General features: G+C 42.8%; 1 protein-coding gene across 8 annotated transcripts in view; it reads right to left on the bottom strand.

Moving 5' to 3' along the window:
• Window positions 1-6,105: 6,105 nt before the first annotated feature.
• Window positions 6,106-20,825, bottom strand: part of ZNF169 (zinc finger protein 169) — a 45,562-nt gene continuing 30,842 nt past the window's right edge. For 5 of the 8 annotated variants that reach the window (XM_055310995.1, XM_055310991.1, XM_055310993.1 and 2 more), the window contains one exon: window positions 6,106-10,709. In XM_055310995.1, the coding sequence (XP_055166970.1) occupies window positions 9,193-10,709 (1,517 nt within the window). In that variant the 3' untranslated portion in view covers window positions 6,106-9,192. The remainder of the gene's footprint in view (window positions 10,710-20,825) is intronic. The other 3 variants (XM_055310996.1, XM_055310994.1, XM_055310999.1) reach the window with 1 other exon arrangement.

Genomic DNA, 20,825 nt, shown 5'->3' on the forward strand with positions numbered 1-20,825 from the left:
CTGCATGTTCTTCTCATTTAGAAGAATATATTATGCCAACCCTTTCTGGCATGCCAGGTCTCTGTTGATAGGTATGCTGTTAATTTGGCATTTCTCTCCATATAAACTTTATCTTGACATTTTCAAGCTTCACTATTACACGTCAAGGTGTTTGATCGGGATTTGATATTTTTTGTTGGGGGGATACCCTCTGTCTCTTGGATCTGAATGCCTATTTAGGGAACTAGATTCCAAGTTTAGGGAAGTTCTCAGCTATGATTTGTTCAAATACACTTTGTCGTTCTCTCTCTCTCTCTCTCTCTCTCTCTCTCTCTCTCTCTCTCTCCCTCTTCTGGCATCCCAATAAGACAAATACTATTCCTTCTTATGCTATCATTTATTTCCCGAAGGCTTTCCTCATTTTCGCTTTGTTCCTCAGCTTCCTTCCTTTCCATCAACTTGTCTTCTATGTCACTCTCTCTTCCACCTCATTCACCCTAGCAGTTAGAGCATCCAATTTGGACTGCATTTCAGTTAAAGTATTTTTAATTTCAGCCTGATTAGAGATTCTCTTACTACAGAATTGAGATCTGTTGTCCTTTATGCTTTTTTTCCACAGCCACGGTAATTTTATAATTGTACTTCTGAATTGTTATCTCTCACATCCCACTTAAATCCATATCAAGTAGGTTTGTGATAGTATTACTATGGTTCCTTCTTTTGTGATGACTTCTTCCTTCAAGTCATTTTGTCCAGTGCAGAATGGCTGTATGAGCAAGCAGAGTCAAAAATATCAGCCACAACCTAATATACCCTAGACAATTCCAGAGAGGTCAGAGACTAGAAAATAAAAAATAGGGCACAATAAAACAAAAGGACCATGAAAGTGAAAATTTTAAAAAATAGTGAGAATTAAAAAAAAGAAAGAAAACAGTGGGAGAAAGTGGTGGTGGAGAGAGAATACAGACTCACAGAGTGGACCTAGAGGGTGATCCTCTTGGTACTAGGTGTATTTTGTTCTGTATGTTAGAAGATGCTGAATTCCAAATTTATATAACCAGCAAAACTTTATATAGAGACCCAACATCGATCACAAAAACAGAAACAAGATAAAAGAGGGGGGCAGAAGGGACACCTGGGTGGCTCAGTGGTTGAGCATCTGCCTTTGGCTCAGGGCATGATCCTGGAGTCCTGGGATCGAGTCCCGCATTGCGCTCTCTGCATGGAGCCTGCTTCTCCCTCTGCCTATGTCTCTGCCTCTCATGAATAAATAAATAAAAAATTTTAAAAGGGGGTTAGAATGGGAAGGAATAGAGAATATAGTCTCACATAATGAACCAACCTGGTGTTCTAGGTGTATCTTGGTCCATGAGTTAGAAGGTACTAACATCCACCATTATAAAACAAGACAAAAAATAAGAACCAAAAATCTATAACTCTTGTATCTACCAAAATTAAATCGAACAGTTGAAAGGAATCCAAAAAATGAAGAATATATCTAAGACATGTAACTGTAGAAATATTAAAGTCAAAAAGGAAAAAGCTTAAAAACAAAGAGTTGGTAAAATATTGTAGTTAAGGCAAGAAAAGAGAAAAAAATACTGGAAAATTTTAACCTGAGAGATAAATGATAAGGAAAAACCTTCGAGATCTATATACTATTTTCCCTTATCCCTGGAGCTTTCCAGTGCTGCTTGGTCAATAAACTTGGTCTTCCTTTGTTCTTCCAGCAGCTCTTCTGGAGGAGAACCGGCTGCACTGATTCTCAAGGGTCTGTGCCTGGGCAGAGATGCCCTACTCCTGGCCAGGTGGTCGGCTAAGTGCAAAGCTGTCTGTCCTGTGATTCCTTTGTTCCCTAGAGGCTAACCCTCTACCAGCTCAAAAACTAAAAGAAAAAACTAAAAAATGGTGGCAGTCAGATCTCCAGCCTGGGAGCCAAAAGCTCCCCGCATGTACCGAATTACAGTCTCTCTGTGCCCACTGGCCTAGATCCTCCTGGAGGCAGGCACCGGGGCACTGATCTGCACCAATTGAAGGGTGCCCAGCAGCAGGAGAGTTCTTGCCATCATGTGCCCTCCCCAGTTCTGCCTGTCCTGGAGGGATGGACCCTTAGAGGGAGGGCCTTGTGCCCCTGGACCCGCACTCCTGGGGTCTGCCTCTCCCAAAGGGAGCAGAGGACATCTCACCTCTGTCCATCGCCAGGCTGTAGGGTAAAGAGAGCTCAGGTGCTGGCATGAGTAACTGGCAGGCTTCTCCCGGATGCTCTAGGAGGGTTGCTGTGTTCCAGCCCTTTACTGTTATCCGACCGTAGTTTGCAGTGAGCTTTTTCCCTGGCACCTCTATTCTTATTGTGTCACTGGGAATGTTGAGACTTTGCTGCCCTTCCTGCGATTCTGCCCTGTTTCCCCACTGAGCACTCTTCAGTCAGGGATTCTAAAGTTCCTGATTATCAGCTCTGCTGCCTTCCTGCCCTGGCTTCCCGCCCCTCCCCTCCCTCACCTTTCCTCTTTGCCACCATTCTTCCTTGTCAGAAGTGATCATTTTTCCCTCTGTAGCATTCCAGCTGTTCTCTTTACATATCAGGTTGGATTCATAGGTGTTCAGGATGTTTTGGAAATTATCTAGGTAAGTTTGGGGGACCAGATGAATCAAGGACCCCTACCCTTCTGCCATCTTGCCTCCTCCTCTTTGTATAGTTTTCTTAGTGGTTGCTCTGGGTATTATAATACACATATGTCTTTATCACAGTTTGTCAGTATATTACCATTTGGAATGAAGTGTGAAAATGCTGTTTTTGTTTAGGTCCCATTACTTTTCCCACTTTTAAACATCATTGTCGGGGATCCCTGGGTGGCGCAGCGGTTTGGCGCCTGCCTTTGGCCCAGGGCGCGATCCTGGAGACCCGGGATCGAATCCCACGTCGGGCTCCCGGTGCATGGAGCCTGCTTCTCCCTCTGCCCGTGTCTCTGCCTCTCTGCCTCTCTCTCTCTCTCTCTATCATAAATAAATAAAAAATTTAAAAAAAGAAAACCCTTAAAAAAATAAACATCATTGTCTAGAGTATAAGATGATATAACTTTTGCTTATGTAATTTTAAAAACTGATAGGTAGAAGGATGGCCTGCTTTATGTCATATTTGTGCTCTTTTCATGTTTTTTTTTTTTTTCCCTTCCTGATGCTCAGTATTTCTTTTATTATTTTCTCTGTCTGAATAACTTTCTAAGTTTAGCCATTTTTTAAGGTCAGGTCAGCAAGCAACAAAGTCTTAAAATTTTTCTTTCATCTGGTAATGTGTTAATTCTGCCTTCATTTTTGAAGGATAGTTTTGGCAGATACTCAGTTTCCAGTTAAGTCTTCTTTTACAAATTGGAAGAAAAATGTTGTGCCACCTCCTTGTGATGAACTCCATAATTTCATGAGAAATCTGTTATTTGAATTGGTCACTCCCTAGGGGTAATGAGTCATTTCTCTGGGGTTGCTTTTAAGATTTTTTTCTTTAGATTTCAGAATTTTAATGATGTTTTAATGTGGATTTCTTAGGATTTATTTTATTTGGTGTTCATTTGGCTTCTTGAATCTATTTTTTTTAGTTCTGTAACTTCCCCTTGAACTTTGGTGTAACTTTTTTTTTTTTTAATTCTTGAGATCTTGTAACTTTTTTCATTTGTTTCAAGAGAACTTGTGATTGCTTGAGGCATTTCTTTGATGGCTGCTTTAATATCCCTGTCAGTTCCAATATCCTCATCTCACTGTTGGTATTGTCTTTTCTCATTTAAGTTTTGATTTCCTGGTTCTTGGTATGATTAGTAATTTTCTATTGCATTCTGCACCTTTAGCTGTTAAGACTCTGGATCATACTTAAAACTGACTTTAGCAGGCAGTCACCCTGTTTTTAGGTTAGTTCCCAGATTGCAGCCTACGTTTCACAGGTGGTTCTTAACCCAATGACAGTGTAGCTTTCAGAGCTCTTGCAGTGCTATTTAGGTTTACTTGGCTTATTTGGTACCATTGTTCTTTCCACCTTTTCATGCTGGGGTTGGGAGTGTGGAAGGGGTTTCCCTAAAACAGGCTGCTTGGTGTCTCTAGATAGGGGAAAGGATGCTCTGGCTCAAAAGGGGGAGCAAAGATTTCACAGGTGGAGCTGCTAATATTCCAGTGCCTCCTGGCAACCTGTTGTCTGCGAGAAGGGAGATGGGTCTCTCCTTGGGCTGGGCAGTGTAGCAGGGATGGCCTTCCTGGTGTGACCCAACTGCTAAGTGTTTTGCATCTAGATAGAAAGTCTCCGGTCTCTTGGGATCCCTGGGTGGCGCAGCGGTTTGGCGCCTGCCTTTGGCTCAGGGCGCGATCCTGGAGACCCGGGATCGAATCCCACGTCAGGCTCCCGGTGCATGGAGCCTGCTTTTCCCTCTGCCTCTCTCTCTGCCTCTCTCTCTCTCTCTGTGACTATCATAAATAAAAAAAAAAAAATTAAAAAAAAATAAAAGTTCAAAAAAAAAAAAAAAGAAAGTCTCCAGTCTCTGGGGAGAAAGAACAGTTCCTAGAACAGGTGTGTCTGTGGCAGGACCCTCCCAGGCTGTGTTGGGTCTGGTGAGGGTGGGGAGTCTCAGCCCTGTGAGACTAAAAAGCACTTCCCTTAATCATTCCCACCTGCTGGTGCTGCTGGACTCACATAGTGTTGTCAGCAGGACTTTTGTTCCATCCAGGGAGGAATGGACCTACCTGGGCTGTCTTTTGCTAGTTTGGGAGCCAGAAAACACTGGGCCACTTTGTACCTTGTGATTCTTACACCTCCCCCCCAACCCCATAGAACATTCTCCAGGAGATACAGCTAATTCCCTTCTCCTGGAGTATGAACTGGACCCAGTGATTACTTCTAACGAATAGGGTATGGAAAGAGTGAAAATGGGAAGTTTACAGTGGAAAGTCCTGGCAGATACCAGTTTTACCAAGTGATCAAGGTTACATTACCATGAATAAATCTGGTTAGTATGTACCATTTGACAATATAGTAAGGATACTTCTCTTATGTGGTATTCTACAAAGTTGGTAATGCAAATCTAATAATGAGAAAATAGATAATCCCAAATTATGAGGTTCTATAAAATATTTGATGAGCTCTCTGTCAAGGTTATAGATGACAAAGACTGACAGAGGAACTGTCACAGATAGGAGGAGACTAAAGACACATGAGGACAAATGCAATATAGGATCCTAACCTGGATCCTAGATCACAAAAAGGACAATTATGGAAATTCTGAACAGTTCCTAATAGTGTCCTAAAGTTAATGTCTTAGCTCTGATAACACTATGATAAGATTAATATTATGAGAAAAAATGTAGTTCCCAGTCGGCCCTTGACATTCTCCTGTAAGCAGCAGACTACTAACCCGTATACTTACTACTGTCCTGGACACAGTATTTTCCCCCAGTTTCTAAGTCATGAGTGTATGAAATTAGTTTGGTGCTCAAACTGCCCCAGACTTGGACAGTGGGTAGGAAACCCTTCAGACCGGCTCCTGTGGCCCCAGTGTCATGTTTCATCATGTTTCTCAACACTTCCTCACTTTCTGGTATTACCAGACATTCAGGATCCCCTCATACCTACCCTGCCCTAACCTTGAAGCTGCCATTAACCCAGGAAGCCAGGATTTCCACAAAAGAAAACCATGCTAGACTCAGATCTGCACACTGGATGTGTGGATGCCCATGGGGCCGCCCTTGCTTCTTGGTCTTGTAGCAGAGGTTAGAAAATACACGCAAATACATCTGCCCATACAGGTCCACGCACACACATGTGAGCACATATGCACTTAGGAATCTCATGTTCACATATGTACTTCATCACAGTGGCTCACAGGATTATTTTCTTGCTTTGCCCAATGTATATTTGTATGACTTTGCTTCCTTGGTGAGAACCCTGTCTCACTACAACATAGCCCCATGTATGCCTGTGCTCATTCCTCTGATGCAGGAGATTGCTCCAGAACTGCTTCACCATGATGCTACAGAAAATACACTGAAGGGTGAATGTTTGTTTTTTGTCATCCTAAGACAACTAGGATAGTAAACTCTGCCCAAATCCTCTGTGCATTATTCCCCTTCTTACACGAAAGGCAACAAACTATATATGGTTTGGCACTTTGCTCTTTTTACTTAAAACATTTCTTAAAAATCATTCCATGACATTTTGTTGGTATCATTTTTTTTCTCGCATTTTACTCCATCGTATGTACCTGTTTATTCAATTTCCTGTGCTTAGTCAAGCAGTTTTCAGAATTTGGAACTAGAAAGCATGCTATATAAAAATAACTATGCATGTGTGTATTCATTCATACACTTGCCAGTGACTCTCCAGGACACATTTTCAGAAATGTGCTTGTTGTGGCAATGGGCAGGTGTACATATAGTCTTGTTACCCTAAGTATTGCCAGGTTCACCTATATAAGGCTAATGCCATTTTGCATTCCTGCCAACAGTGTATGAAAATGCATTTTCCTGCAGCCCTACCAGAGTACTGTCCAGCTTTTGAGTTTTCATCAAGCTGAGTGAAATAATTTGAGTATAGTTGTAGTTTGCATTTATCTTATCATGAGTGAAGCTCAGCAGCTTTTCAATATACCTCTTTTGGTAAACTGATCAGGTCTTTTGTCCACTTTCTTTGGCATTTCTGGTCTTTTGATTTTTTGAACGTCTGTTAAATGACCTTTTATTTGTGAAATACATTGACATTTGTTTTTTGATATATATATATTTTTGCCATGTAAAATTTTGGTTATTTTCTTATTTGGGGGGCATTAATTTTTTATTGCCTCAGGGCCCGGGGAAAATGACTGTGGGGACCATTCTGTGCCCAAGGCAAAGGGACAAGGCCAGCCCTGGGCTGGGCACAAAGCAAGCTAAAGGGACAGTACCTTGGGCTGGGTGGAAAGACAGGTGCTCTAGCTCCTTAGCCCCTGTCTGGAGGACTAGGGAGGGTTGTGGAAGAAAGGCCCTGAGTCCTCAGGTGGAATCACTGGTGTGTGGCTAATAGGATGCAGGGTTGGCGGTTCAGAAAGATGCCCTCACTAGCATTACTGGAGGACCTAAGAAAGGGTGATGATGAAGGCCCTCCCCCACACAGGGCCAGAGTCCAGAACAAATAGACCATGACCCTCTGTGTATCCTGAGGGTTAGGACCACAGGATTCTTGACAGCTGAATAAATGAGGGAGCAGTTTATTAAACAGACCTGGTTGTGGAGGAAGGCTTGGAAATCAGGTGTGTCCAACTCTCCCTGACAACCACCCCCCCCCCCCCCCCGGCCGCCAAGAGGAACAGTGTTCTTCTTGCTTTCTGCTTCAAGAAGCATAGCACTGCCCACTGCTTCCTGCTGGCTTCACGTAAAGGTCATGACCTTTTATGGTGGGGGTTCAGGGCAAGTAGGAATTTGGGGGGGAGGGGCTGGTCCATAGGGCCGAGTGTTATGAACTAAATTTTCTACCAAAAGTTGATAATGAAGCCCTTTCCTGATGTGACAGTATTTGGGTACAGGACCTAAGGAAGTACTGAAAGGTAAAGGATGTTGGAAAAGTGGAGCCCTGATCTTACAAGAGTAAGGACACCAGAGTTCACTTGCTCTCTAGCACACGTGCAAGGGAACAGCTACGCAAGGAGAAGGTGCCACCTGCCAGGCAGGGGTCAGTAGATCAGGGTGATCGTGGGCTTGCAGTCCCAGGTTTTGTTATGGCAGCCCTGGCAAAAGAACACATACTAAGTATGACAAACTGTGGAGGTGGTTTTAGACCTGGGTGATGGGTAGAGGGTGGAAGAGTCTTGAGGTACTTGCTGGAGAAAGCCAAGGTTGCCTCAAAGAGGCCATGGTAGGAACAGGAGGATTAGAAATTCTGCTGTGACCTCAGACAGAAATGTGGAAGGTACTGGAAATTGAAGGAAAGGCTATCCTGATTATGAGGCAGTGAAAACGTGGCCGGTTGTGCTCCATTGTTTAGTAGAGGGTAGAAGTCTGAGGTGACAAGTGACCACTTCTTAGCTGAGATGTCTAAGCAAGGGGTTGAAAGGTATACCTGTGTCTTATTGTTTCTCATAGAAATATGTGAGGAGGGAGGTAAATCGAAGGAACTGTTGAGCAAAAAGGAGCCAGAGCTTGAAGATTTAGGGAATTCTTAGCTCATTCCTATTGCGACAATGAGAAGGTATGGTCTGGAGAGAACACCAGTGGTGTTGCTGGACACTCGTTTGATAGATTAGTTTGGAACCAGTTGATGCTCAGTGGAAACTACAAGCCTGAACTAAGGATGGTACAGATGGGACACAGCATAGGCTGGCTGTGAGACCTCTTAGTGGGTAGCACCACAGAAGAGTTGTGAGTCCAACAGGAAATAGAGCAGTAGGTCTGCCATTCCCATGGTGGGCCCGGGGGGTGAATGCGTCCATGGTCTCAGGGGGCTGCACACTGCTGCTGCCCAGTGGGACCACAGGGCAAAGCATCCAACGAGACATTATTCTCAAGCCTTAAAATCTAATAGAATTTGCCTTCTAGGCCATAGACATGTTCAGGGGACCCATCTTTTCTTCTTCCCCCTTGTGGAAAGGGAATGCAAATTCTATATCTGTGGTAACTTGTCTAGTTCACAGCTAGAGAGAACTCTGTCTCAGGATGAAACCTATTCCTAGCCTCACCCACACTTGATTTACATAACATTTTGGACAGAGTCAGTGCTGGGATAGGTCAACACTTTGGGAGCTGTTAAGAACATACCCTGAAGAAGAATGAATTTGGGGGCCCCAGAGGTTGAGTTTTCCAAATTCATATGTTGAAGTCAGAACCCACATATGACCTCATTTGGTGACACAGAGTGGTGTCCTAATCCAGAAAGGCTGGTGTCCTTGGAGGAGGAGGGGGAGACACCTGGAAAGTGCATATACGAAGGCCATGTGAGGACACAGTATGGGTGCAGGCATCTGTCAGCCGAGGACAGAGGCTTCAATAGAAACCAACATGCATACATTGACTTGGACTTCCACTTGGACTTCTAGTCCCAAGAACTGTGAGAAATTGTTCTTCAGCCATCAAATTTGTGGTGTTTCATTATGGCAGCCCTGGCAAATTAAAGACACATTGCTAGCACAGAACACAAACCATAAATCGACTGTCTTTCAAGCACTGAAAATACATTTTTTCCCTCTACTGCATTTGAGGAAAGTGAAACATTTCCTAGTGCTTCCTGCCACCTTCACACTCACGAGGAAAGGAAAGATTAGGAGAACAGCTTTGAGGTGGGAAGTGATGGCTGGACTTGGTCCTCCTGTGTCTGTGAAGGTGAGACTTCTGGCTAAAGCCCCGGCCGCACTCCCTGCACACATACGGCTTCTCTCCTGAGTGGGTGCGCTGGTGTCTGATAAGGGCCGACCTGAAGCCAAAGCCTCGCCCGCACTCGCCGCATACACATGGCTTGCCCCCTGAGTGTGATCTCTGGTCAGAGGTGATGTGAGACTTCTGGCTGAGTCCTTGCTCACACACTCCGTACACATCAGCCCCTTCCTCTAAGTGTGTCCTCTGGTGTCTGGTGAGGAGGGACTTGAAGCCAAAGGTGCGCCCACACTCTGGACACAGGTAAGGCCTCTCCCCTGTGTGTGTCCTCTGGTGTCTGATGAGGGTAACCTTCTGACCAAAGCCACGCCCACACTCCGGGCACAGGTAAGGCCTCTCCCCTGTGTGTGTTCTCTGGTGTCCCATGAGGGAGACCTTCTGGCTAAAGCCACGCCCACACTCAGGACAGAGGTAAGGCTTCTCCCCCGTGTGTGTCCTCTGGTGTCTGACGAGGGTGACCTTCTGGCGAAAGCCGTGCCCACACTCAGCACAGATGTAAGGCTTCTCCCCGGAGTGTGTGACTTGATGACTGAGGAGCAGCGCCTGCTGCCTGAAGCCACGTCCACACTCAAGGCACAAGAAGGGCTTTTCCCCCGAATGTGAGCTGCGGTGTTGAAGGAGTGATGCCTTCTGGCAAAAGCCTCTTCCGCACTCAGGACACACAAAGGGCTTCTCCTGCAAGTGTGTCCTCTGGTGCAGGATGAGGGCGATCTTTTGGCGAAAGCCTCGCCCACATTCCTGACATTCAAAGGGCCTCTCCCCGGAATGTATCCTCTTGTGGTTGGTGAGTGAGGACGTGTACCTGAAGTGGCGCCCACACTCCCCGCACATGTAAGGCTTCTCCCCTGAGTGTTTCCTCTGGTGGATGGCGAGGGAGGACTTTCGGCCAAAGCCTCGCCCACATTCCCTACAGCTGTAAGGCTTCTCCCCTGAGTGTGTCCTCTGGTGCTTGGTGAGGTCTGACTTCTGACAGAAGCCTTTGCCACACTCAGGGCACACGTGATGCTTCTGGAGGTTCAAGAGACTAGATTTGGGACCAAGTGCCAGTCGGTATTTTCCACACATGGCTGCTTCAGATGCCTCCTCAGGACACCTAGCTCTCTCAATTTCCACCCAGTCTACTGGCCGACTCTGAGCAGGTCTGAAGAGCACCCTGGAAACCCCACTCAGCTGGAGTCTCCCTTCCCTCTCTTCATCATCTGCTTGTTCACTTGAGCAGCTTGGGATGGGGCTTTCTGTGTAGGAGCTTGGGAAGATCCGAGGAAGGTGACCACACAGCACATACTGTTGGAGGAACCGTGGACCAGGAAAGGTCACTGGGCAGGAGTGGCCACGTGGCTGGAATTCTGGCCCTGGTTCTGCTAGAAAGAAGATGTTGGTCAGAATGGTTGGTTCCACCTGCCCAGTGGTCATTCCTTAGCTGTTCCCACAACCCAGACTTCCTTTACAGTCCCACCTTTCCTCCCTCGCTGACACTCATGCGTATCTTATCACAGAAGACACATGTGATGAGCCAGTTCCAAACAAACACCAGCCCAGCAAGAAAGCATCACGAGCAGCCTGGCCCTATGAATCACTGCTGTTGGTTACACACATCTAGTACAGCTGTGCAAGCCAGAGTCAGCAAAGTGGATGCAAGTGTTATCCACAGCTAGGTGCTTCTGCTGAAAAACTACGTGACTCATGGGGGAGGCAGAGCAAGACAGTGGAGTAAGAGGACCTGAATCACACCCAGGCCTAGGTCTACAACTAGGTACTGCTCACGTCTTAGTCTGTAACCCAGGAAGTGAGCTAAAGACTGGCAGAACAGACTCCACTGAATGCAGAGAAGCTGCATCAGAGAGGTTATGGAGGGTGGAAACCACAGTTGAAAGGTGCTCAAAGCGGGGAGCTGTGGTCACAGCAGAGAAAGCACCAAGGAGCCCACACAGAGCAAACAAATCCCCAGCATGTTGGGCCTTGAAAACCAGAGGGGCTGAGTTCGTGTAACCAGTGGGATTTAGAGCTCTAAATGTCAGCCACTCAGCGCTGGGTGGTGAGTAAGCCAGGGCCTGCCCTAACGTGACAGCAGCCTGAGAAGCAGCATAGAAGCGACAGCCTGCACGAGGGGAGGGAGATCTGCTTCTACTGATCCTGGAGCATGTTGGGGGACTCTCTAGGAACAAGGGAGTGGGCAGGTGCACTGCTCCTGCTCCGGCCCCGGTGGCAGAAACACAGCCACCTTTTGGGGATGGGGGGAGCACAGACATTTGCTGCTTTTCCTGCCACACCAAGCTCACTAGCCCCAGGCTTGGGCTGAGCAGAACTTCTGTGGCCACTGCACTTCTTCAGGGGGTCTGGTTTAGTACTGGCAGCTCCTGCATAGGCCTTTCCCAGTTGCTGCACACCCCAGGCACTGGACCCCTGGCTGTCGCCTTGCTTTGGGGGAATCAACCTACAACCAGTGGCCCAGTGCAAGTTGTGCTGACCTTGTGCCTCCCATGTCCAGCCACCACAGGTCCCCAGGTGCCCTCTGTTGGTACCTCAGCTGCTTGAGCTTCCCCCAGGCCACTGCGGCTAATGTATGCCACACCCCTGGCCACTACCACACTGTGGGGAAATCTGCCCTAGGACTAGTGACTCCATGCAAATTAGGTTGCCACCATCCCACCCCTGAGCCCTCCTATGGTCACTCCCTTTCAAGGCCAGCCTGCCTGGGTCTCCCTAACACCACAGATAGCAAGCACATCCTACAGCAGGCAGAGTCAGGGCAGAAGTCTGGACTGAAAGGAAAAGCTATTCAGACGCTAATAGCAGGGTGCAGGTAACACACACAGACACCTCTGAAGCGCCAGGTCCTGGTAAACAGGGAACACTGCAGGACCTTTTCTTCATAGAAACACTACTTTCAAGAGGAGATGCAGCTGAGTTTCCTAACACGTAGAAACAGAAACAAAATGAGGAGACTGAGGAGTATGTCCCAAGTGAAAGACCATAATAAAACCACAGCAGGAGAGTAGCCTGATAGAGAATTTAAAGTAATGACCATAAGGACACTCATTGGATGGAAAAAAACTGGTTATTAGTGAGACCCTTAACACAGAGATGACATATCAGAGATGAGAACTCAAATGAAACTAAGAATACAATGGATGGAATAAATAGGCTACAGGAAAGAGAGGAATGTATTAGTGATCTGGAGGATAGAGGAATATAAAGCAGTCAAGATGAGCAGATGAGAGAAAAACACTACATAGAGAACAGACTTAGGGACCTCCATGACTCCCTCAAACATAGTAACTATTTGCATCTACATAGGGATCTCAGAAGAGGCAGGGGAATCTAGGAAGGGAAAGTTTCCCAAATCTAGGAAGTTTCCCAAATCTAGGAAGGGAAACATTCAGATTCAGGAGGCACAGAGAACCCCCAATAAGATCAACACACGGAGATTAACTCCAAGACACATAGGAATCAAACTGACAAATAGTGCTAAAGAATTTAAAGGCTGCAAGAAAATGTGCATACACCGAGAAACCCCATTAAGGCTATTAGATTTTGTAGGCCAGATGGGAGTGGCATCATATATTCAAAGTGCTGAAAGGGAAACCTGCAGCCAAGAATACTTTATATCCAGCAAAACCATCATTCAGGATAGGAGGAAGAGTTTCCCAGATCAAATCTACAGGAGTTTGTGACCACCAAACTAACTGTAGAAGAAAGATGAAAGGGAACACTTTTCAATGGAAAGATAAGGGAGAGTATGAAAAAGTACAAAAAAAATAAAGGATGTAAATTAAGATACCATACACCTAAAACATGGAAGGGAGGGGAGGAGTAAGGAATGAGTTCAACACTGAGTGACCATTAGCTTAAAACAGAATACCATATGCAGAAGATGTTCTATATAATCAAGTGGTAACCACAAATCAAGAAACAGATAAGCAATACATAAAGAGTAAAGAACCCAGGTATGTCACTAAAGAAAAACAACAAGCTGTGAAAGAGAAGAATCAGAAAAAAAGCTATAAATACAACCACAAAACAAGAAAATGGCAATACGTATGTATCAGTAATTACTTTCAATGTAAAATGGACTACATGCTCCACTCAAAAGACATAGCATGACACAGTAAATAAACCCAGACCCATCTATATGCTGCCTTGCAGAGACTCCTCTCAGACCTAAAGACACATGAAGATTGAAAGTGAGGGGATGGAGAACATCGTACAAATAGACGTCAAAAGAAGCTGGAGTAGCAGTACTTCTATCAGACAAAGCAGACTATAAAAGTCCGTAAAAAGAGTCAAAGAAGGATACTATAGAATCGAGAAGATATAACAATTGTCAATAGTTGTGTACCCAACATGGCAGCACCCAAATATTTAAAACAGTTAAGAACAAACACGAAGGAACTGTTTGGTAGAAATAAAAAAATAATAGAGGGCTTCAACACATTAATGGACAGATCAAACAAAGACAAGGACACCAATGGCTTTGAATGGCACAGGGGAACAGATATAGTCAGAACATTCCATCCTAAAACAGCACAATACACACATTCTTTTTAAGAGCTCAGGAAACATTTTCCAGAACAGATCACATATTAGGCCACAAAACAAGCCTCAACAAATTAAAGACTGAAGTCATACTGTGCATCTCAGACCAAAACACCTTGAAACTAGAAATCAACCACAAGAAAAAATCTGGAAAGACTACAGATATATGAGGTTAAATAACATGCCACTAAAGGAGTTGGTCAGTTGAGAAACCAAAGAATACATTAAAAAGTACACGGAAACAAGAGAAAACAATGGTCCAAAACCTTTGGGAATGCAGCAAAAGCCGTTTTAAGAGAGAAGTATATGCAATACAGGCCTATCTCAAGAAGCAGGAAAACTCTCAAACAACCTAACCTTAAACCTTATACCTAACCTATATACTAAAGGAGCTTAAAAAAAAAAAAAAAAAGGGACACCCAAAACCAGCAGAGGAAAGGAAATAATAAAGCTTAGAGCAGAAATAAATGATATAGAGACCCCTCCCCCCTAAAAACCCCCAAATCCCCCAAACAATGAAACCAGGATCTGGTTCTTTGAAAACATAAAATTAACAAACCCTTATTCAGGTTCAAATAAACCAACTCAGAAATGAAAGAGAAATAACAACCAACATCACAGAAATACAGTTAAGAAATTACAAAAAACTATATACTAACCAATTATACAACCTAGAAGAAATGGATAAATTCCTAGGAACATATAACCTACCAAAACTGAAGCAAGAAGAAATATAAAATTTGAAGAAACCAATTAGCAGCAAGGAGATTGAATCAGTAATCAAAAAACTTCCAACAGGGATGCCTAGGTGGCTCAGCAGTTGAGGGTCTGCCTTGGGCTCAGGGTGTAATCCTGGAGTCCTGGGATCAAGTCCCACATCGCCCTCTGCCTATGTCTCTGCCCCTCTCTCTTAATCTGTGTTTCATGGATAAATAAATAAAATCTTAAAAAAAAAAAAAAAAAAACTTCCAGCAAACAAAAGTCCAGGATCAGACAGCTTCCCTGGCAAATTCTACCAAAGATTTTTTTTTTTTAAAGACTATTTTAGAGAGTATGCGAGAGCACATAGAGGGAGAAGCAGACTTCCACTGATACAGGGCTTGATCCCAGGACCCCGAGATCATGACCTGAGATGAAGGCAGATGCTTAACCAGCTCAGCCACCCAGGCATCCCTCTACCAAAGATTTAAAGAGTAGTTAATATTCTTCTTAAATTCCTTCTATGAGACCACTATTATCCTGATACCAAAACCAGATAAAGACACCACCACAAAGAACTACAGTACAGGTCGATATCTCTGATGAACATAGATGCAAAAATCCTTCGCAAAATACTAGCAAAGAGATTCCAACAATACATTTTTTTAAAAAAAAATCATTCACCAGGATCAAGTGGGATTTATTTCTGGGGATGCAAAGGTGATTCGATAATTGGAAATCAACATGAAACATCACATCAATAAGAGAAAGAAAAACTGTATGATCATTTCCGTAGACTCAGTAAAAGCATTTGTACAGCATCCATTCATAGTAACAACCCTCAGCAAAGTAGGTTTAGAGGGAATATACTTCAACATAATAAAGGCCATACATGAAAAACCCACAGCTAACTTCATCCTCAATGGGGAGAAACCTGACTGCTTTCCCCCTAAGATCAGGAACAAGACAAGGATGTCTGCTCTTACCATTTTTTTTTTTTAAGATTTATTTATCTGAGAAGAAGAGAGCAAGGGCAAGAGAGAGCATGAGGAAGGGCAAAGGGAGAGGGAGAAGCAGACTCCTTGCTGAGCAGGGAACCCAACATGGGGTTTGATTCCAGGATCCTGGGATCATGACCTGAGCTGAAGGCAGACACTGACTGAACCATCCAGGCACCCCCACCCCACTCTCACTTTTATTCACCATAGTACTGGATGTACTAGACACAACAATTAGATAATATATAGAAACAAAAGGAACCCAAACTGGTAAGGAGGAAGTAAAAATTTCACTATTTGCAGGTAACATGAGACTATATTTAGAAAATCGTAAGGACTCTACCAGAAAGCTACAAGAACTGATAAAACAAAAACAAACAAAAACAACTGATAGATAAATTCAGTAAAGTTGTAGGATACAATATCAATGTGAAGAAATCTTTTGTATTTCTATACACTGATAATAAAGCAAAAGAAATTAAGAAAATCCTAATTTACATCTGCCCCCCAAATAAGATACCTAGGAATAAGCCTAATCAAAGAGGTGAAAAACTTGTGGTGTGAAAACTATAAAACACCAATGAAAGATACTGAAGACAACATAAGGACATATGAAAGACCTTGCATGCTTACAGACTGGAAGAACAAATATTAAAATGTCAATACTTACCCAAAGCAATCTACACATTTAATGCACTCCCTACCAAATACCAACAGCATTTTTCACAGAACTAGAGCAAACAATCTTAAAATCTATATGGGATCACAAAAGACTTTAAACTGACAAAGCAGTTTTGAAAAAGAAAAGCAGGGGATCCCTGGGTGGCTCAGCAGTTTGGCGCCTGCCTTTGGCCCAGGGCGCTATCCTGGAGTCCCGGGATCGAGTCCCGCGTCGGGCTCCCGGCATGGAGCCTGCTTCTCCCTCCTCCTGTGTCTCTGCCTCTCTCTCTATCATAAATAAATAAATCTTTAAAAAAAGAAAAAGAAAAGTTGGAGGTATCATAATTCCAGACTTCAAGTTATGTTACAAAAGTTGTAGTAATCAATACAGTATGGCACTGGCACAGAAACAGACATAGATCAACAGAAAAGAATCCAGGACCTAGAGATAACCCCACAATTAAATGCTCAGTTAATCTTTGATAAAGGATTAAAGAATATCCAGTGGGATGTTCTCTTCAACAAATGGTGTTGGGAAAACTGATCAGCTATATGCAAAAGAATGAAACTAGACCACTTTCTTAGAACATATACAAAAATAAAATGGATTAAAGACCAAAATGTGAGATCTGAAGCCATAAAAAATCCTAGAAGACAGATAGGCAGTAATGTCTGACATCAGCCAAAGCAACATTTTTATAGATATGTTTCCTGAGGCAAAATAAAAGCAATGGTAAACTATTAGGACAACATCAAAATAAAAAGCTTCTACAGAGTAAAAGAAACAATCAAACTAAAAGGCAGTCTACTGAATGGGGATATATATTGGCAAGTGACCTATGCAATAAAGGGAGAGTATCCAAAATATATAAAGAACTTACAAAACTCAGCACCCAAAAAATGAATAATCCAATTAAAAATGGGCAGAAGACATGAACAGACATTTCTCCAAAGAAGATGGCCTAAAGACAGATAAAAAAAGATGCTCAACATCATTAATCATCAGGGAAATGCAAATCAAAACTATGATGAGATATCACCTTACACCTGTCAAAATGGCTAAAATCAAAAACCCAAGAAACAACAGGTGTTGGCAAGGGTGTGCAGAAAAAGGAACCACCCACCCCTCTTGCACTGTTTGATGGGAATGCAAACTGGTGCTGCCACGTAGAAAACAGTATGGAGGTTCCTCAAAATTGAAAACTAGAACTACCATCTGATCCAGCAACTGCACCACTAGGTATTTACCCAAAGAATACAAAAATACTGATTCAAGGGATACATGTGCCTCAATGTTTATTGCAGCATTATTTACAACAGCAGAATTATGGAAACAGCCTGTTCATTGACAAATAAAAGGATAAAGATGTTGTGTTTTCACACACACACACAAAATTGGGATATTATTCAGCAAAAAAAATTAAAACTTGCCATTTGCAATGACATGGATGGAGCTAGAGTATAATGCTAAGTGAAATCAGTGAGAAAAAGACAAATACTAATGTGATTTCGCCTATGTGGAATTTAACAAATGCTCAAAAAAAAAGACAAACCAAGAAACATACTCTTAACTATAGAGAACTGATGGTTACCAGAAGGGAGGGGAGTAGGGGAATGGCATTAAATGGGTGATGGGGATTAAGGAGTGCACTTGTAATGAGCACAGGGTAACACATGGAATTGCTGCATCATTTCATTGTAAGCCTGAAATTAATATAATACTGTAAAATATATATAATATTGTACATTAACTAAATGGAATTTAAATAAAATTTAAGTAACTGTGACTTATTACAAATTTCTTTAGTGATTTTTTTTTTCCTACAAGAAAGGGATCAAATAACTAACCAGAGTGTTCCGTCTGCCTTGGTTTGCTTATACCCCTAATGGGTCATAAAGCCTTCCAGTGGAGGAAGCACTTTTGTGTGTCTTCCCAATTACATATGATGGCTGATTTAAAATATAGTTAAAGTGTCACCTTTATGGAAATGATAGCTGGCCTGCTTACGGTTCTCCTTCTCCTTCTGTTCTTCCCACCAACCTCCCTCTTTAAAAAATAAAAACAACTTTTACCAACAAAATATAGTTAATCATAAAATTTTTCAGGATGAAAAAGAAAAGCAGCATATAAACTGTTAAAATCTCCAACTGCTCTTGTGCTAATTGATTTTTTAGACCAGTAAATACTTCAGTAACTGTACATGAACTCAAAACTTTACAAAGCAAAGAGAAAAGATCAATGCCTAATGGTTCCTTAAAGAAAATTCTCCTTCTGCAGCTGCATTTGAGGAATGAAAAGTGTAGTTGTGTGTTAAGTGAATGGTCTTAGACATTGGCCCCTGAGAGAAGGCATGCCATGCATTCACTGCTTTTAAACAAGTTTCAGAATTCTGAGCCTTGGTCCACAGGTAAAAGGGATAGGTTTTCAACATTAATCAGAATTAATCCCTGGAAATCAGACAACTTTCATAACATACCATCTCTATGACTTATTATTTTGGTTTTATTTTTTATGTAATTAACATGTAATGTATTACTAGTTTCAGAGGTAGAGGTCAATGATGTATCAGCCTTATAAAACACCCAGTGCTCATCACATCACCTGCCCTCCTTAATGTCCATCACCCAGTTACCCCATCACCCACCTCCCTCCCCTCCAGAGACCCTCAGTTTGTTTCCTAGAGTTAAGAGTCTCTCTGATTTGGTCTTGTTTTATTTTTCCTGTCTTCCCGTATGATCCTCTGTTTTGTTTCTTAAATTCCACATGAGTGACATCATATGAAAACTGTCTCTTATTTCGCTCAGCATGACTTCTTAAGGTAAAAAGTTTAAATCACTGATCACAAACCTTCCTTCTCTTCTAACATAACCACTTTAGGCTATCAATGTCCTTGTAAACACACAGGGGCATTGCTTAAAAGAATTTTAAAAGGGGATCCCTGGGTGGCGCAGCGGTTTGGCGCCTGCCTTTGGCCCGGGGCGCGATCCTGGAGACCCGGGATCGAATCCCACGTCGGGCTCCCAGTGCATGGAGCCTGCTTCTCCCTCTGCCTGTGTCTCTGCCTCTCTCTCTCTGTGTGTGACTATCGTAAATAAATAAAAACAAAAATTTAAAAAAAAAAAAAAAAAAGAATTTTAAAAGACCTAGAGAGTGGGTTATAAGACTTGATATTGGTAAGGTGAGTTATCTGTAGATACACCAAAATATCAATAGTAAACACTATCTAGGTTTTCTTTGTCTTTCCTCCATCCCTCCCTCCCTGCCTCCTTTCCCCTTGCTTTCCTTTTTTTTTTTTTTAATGAGAAGCTGACACTAAAATATAAGTGGAAATGCAAAGGATGTACACTACCCAAAGCAATCTTTAAAAAAAACAAAACCAAAAACCTGACAGAGAGGGAGAGACTTACACTATCTGACTTCAAGACAATGGTCCTACAGTCATAATAGACTGTGGTTTAAGGACAGGCCTATTAATGAAAGAAACAGAACTGAAAATGTAAAACAGGTCCACGCTTAGCCAGCCAGTCATTGGATTTTCAACAAAGCAATTTAAGGAAGGGAAATCAGGTCATTTCAACAAAAAATGCTAGAGCCACTGGGTATCCATATGAATGAGAAAAATCTTGATTCCTGCCTCACACCGTACACAAAAAATTACTTCAAGATGGGTCACAGACTTAGATGTAAAAGCTAAAACTTTACAGCATTTAGAAAATGTATTTTCATGACAATAAAAATTTTAAATAAAAATTAGACTTCCTCATCAAAATTAAACATCTGCTCATCAAAGGTAACTTAAAAAAATGAACAGAAAAGCTTCAGACTAAGAAAATTTTTGCAAAATGTGCATATGCCCAAGAGCTACTGTCCAGAATTAATAAAGAACTCCCAAAATTCAACAATTTTAAATATGCAATAAACTGGAAACTGGAGAAAGATTTGAATGTATACTTCACAAAGTATATGATATATACATATGAATGATTAAAAAGTACATAGAAAGTGCTCAACACTGACCCATCAAGGAAATGGAAATTAAAGCCCCTATGAGATACCACTACATACCCATTACAGATACGATGAAAACTGTCAGGATGTGAGGCACAAGAACTCTCAATGGTCGCTTCTCATAAATCTGCATAGATTGTAACCCTAGAACCCAGTGTATTAGATTGAATGGTATCCACCAAAATTCATGTCTACCTAGAACATGTGAATGTAGACTTACTTTGAAATCAAGTCTTTGCAGATGTGATCAAGTTAAGAAGAGGTCACACAAGAAGAGGTCGCACTAAATTAGGGTGAGCCTTTTTTTTTTTTAAAGATTTTATTTACTTATTCATAGAGACACACACAGAGAGAGAGGCAGAGACACAGGCAGAGGGAGAAGCAGGCTCCATGTTGGGAGCCGGACGCGGGACTCGATCCCAGGTCCCCAGGATCACACCCTGGGCTGCAGGCGATGCCAAACCGCTGCACCACCAGGGCTGCCCTACAGTGAGCCTTAATTCAACAACTGGCATCCTCACAAGGAGAAAAAGACTTGGATACAGAGATACATAGAAGGAAGAAGGCTATGTGAT

Source organism: Nyctereutes procyonoides, unplaced genomic scaffold, assembly GCF_905146905.1.
Source record: "Nyctereutes procyonoides isolate TBG_1078 unplaced genomic scaffold, NYPRO_anot_genome, whole genome shotgun sequence".
Classification (NCBI taxonomy): domain Eukaryota; kingdom Metazoa; phylum Chordata; class Mammalia; order Carnivora; family Canidae; genus Nyctereutes; species Nyctereutes procyonoides.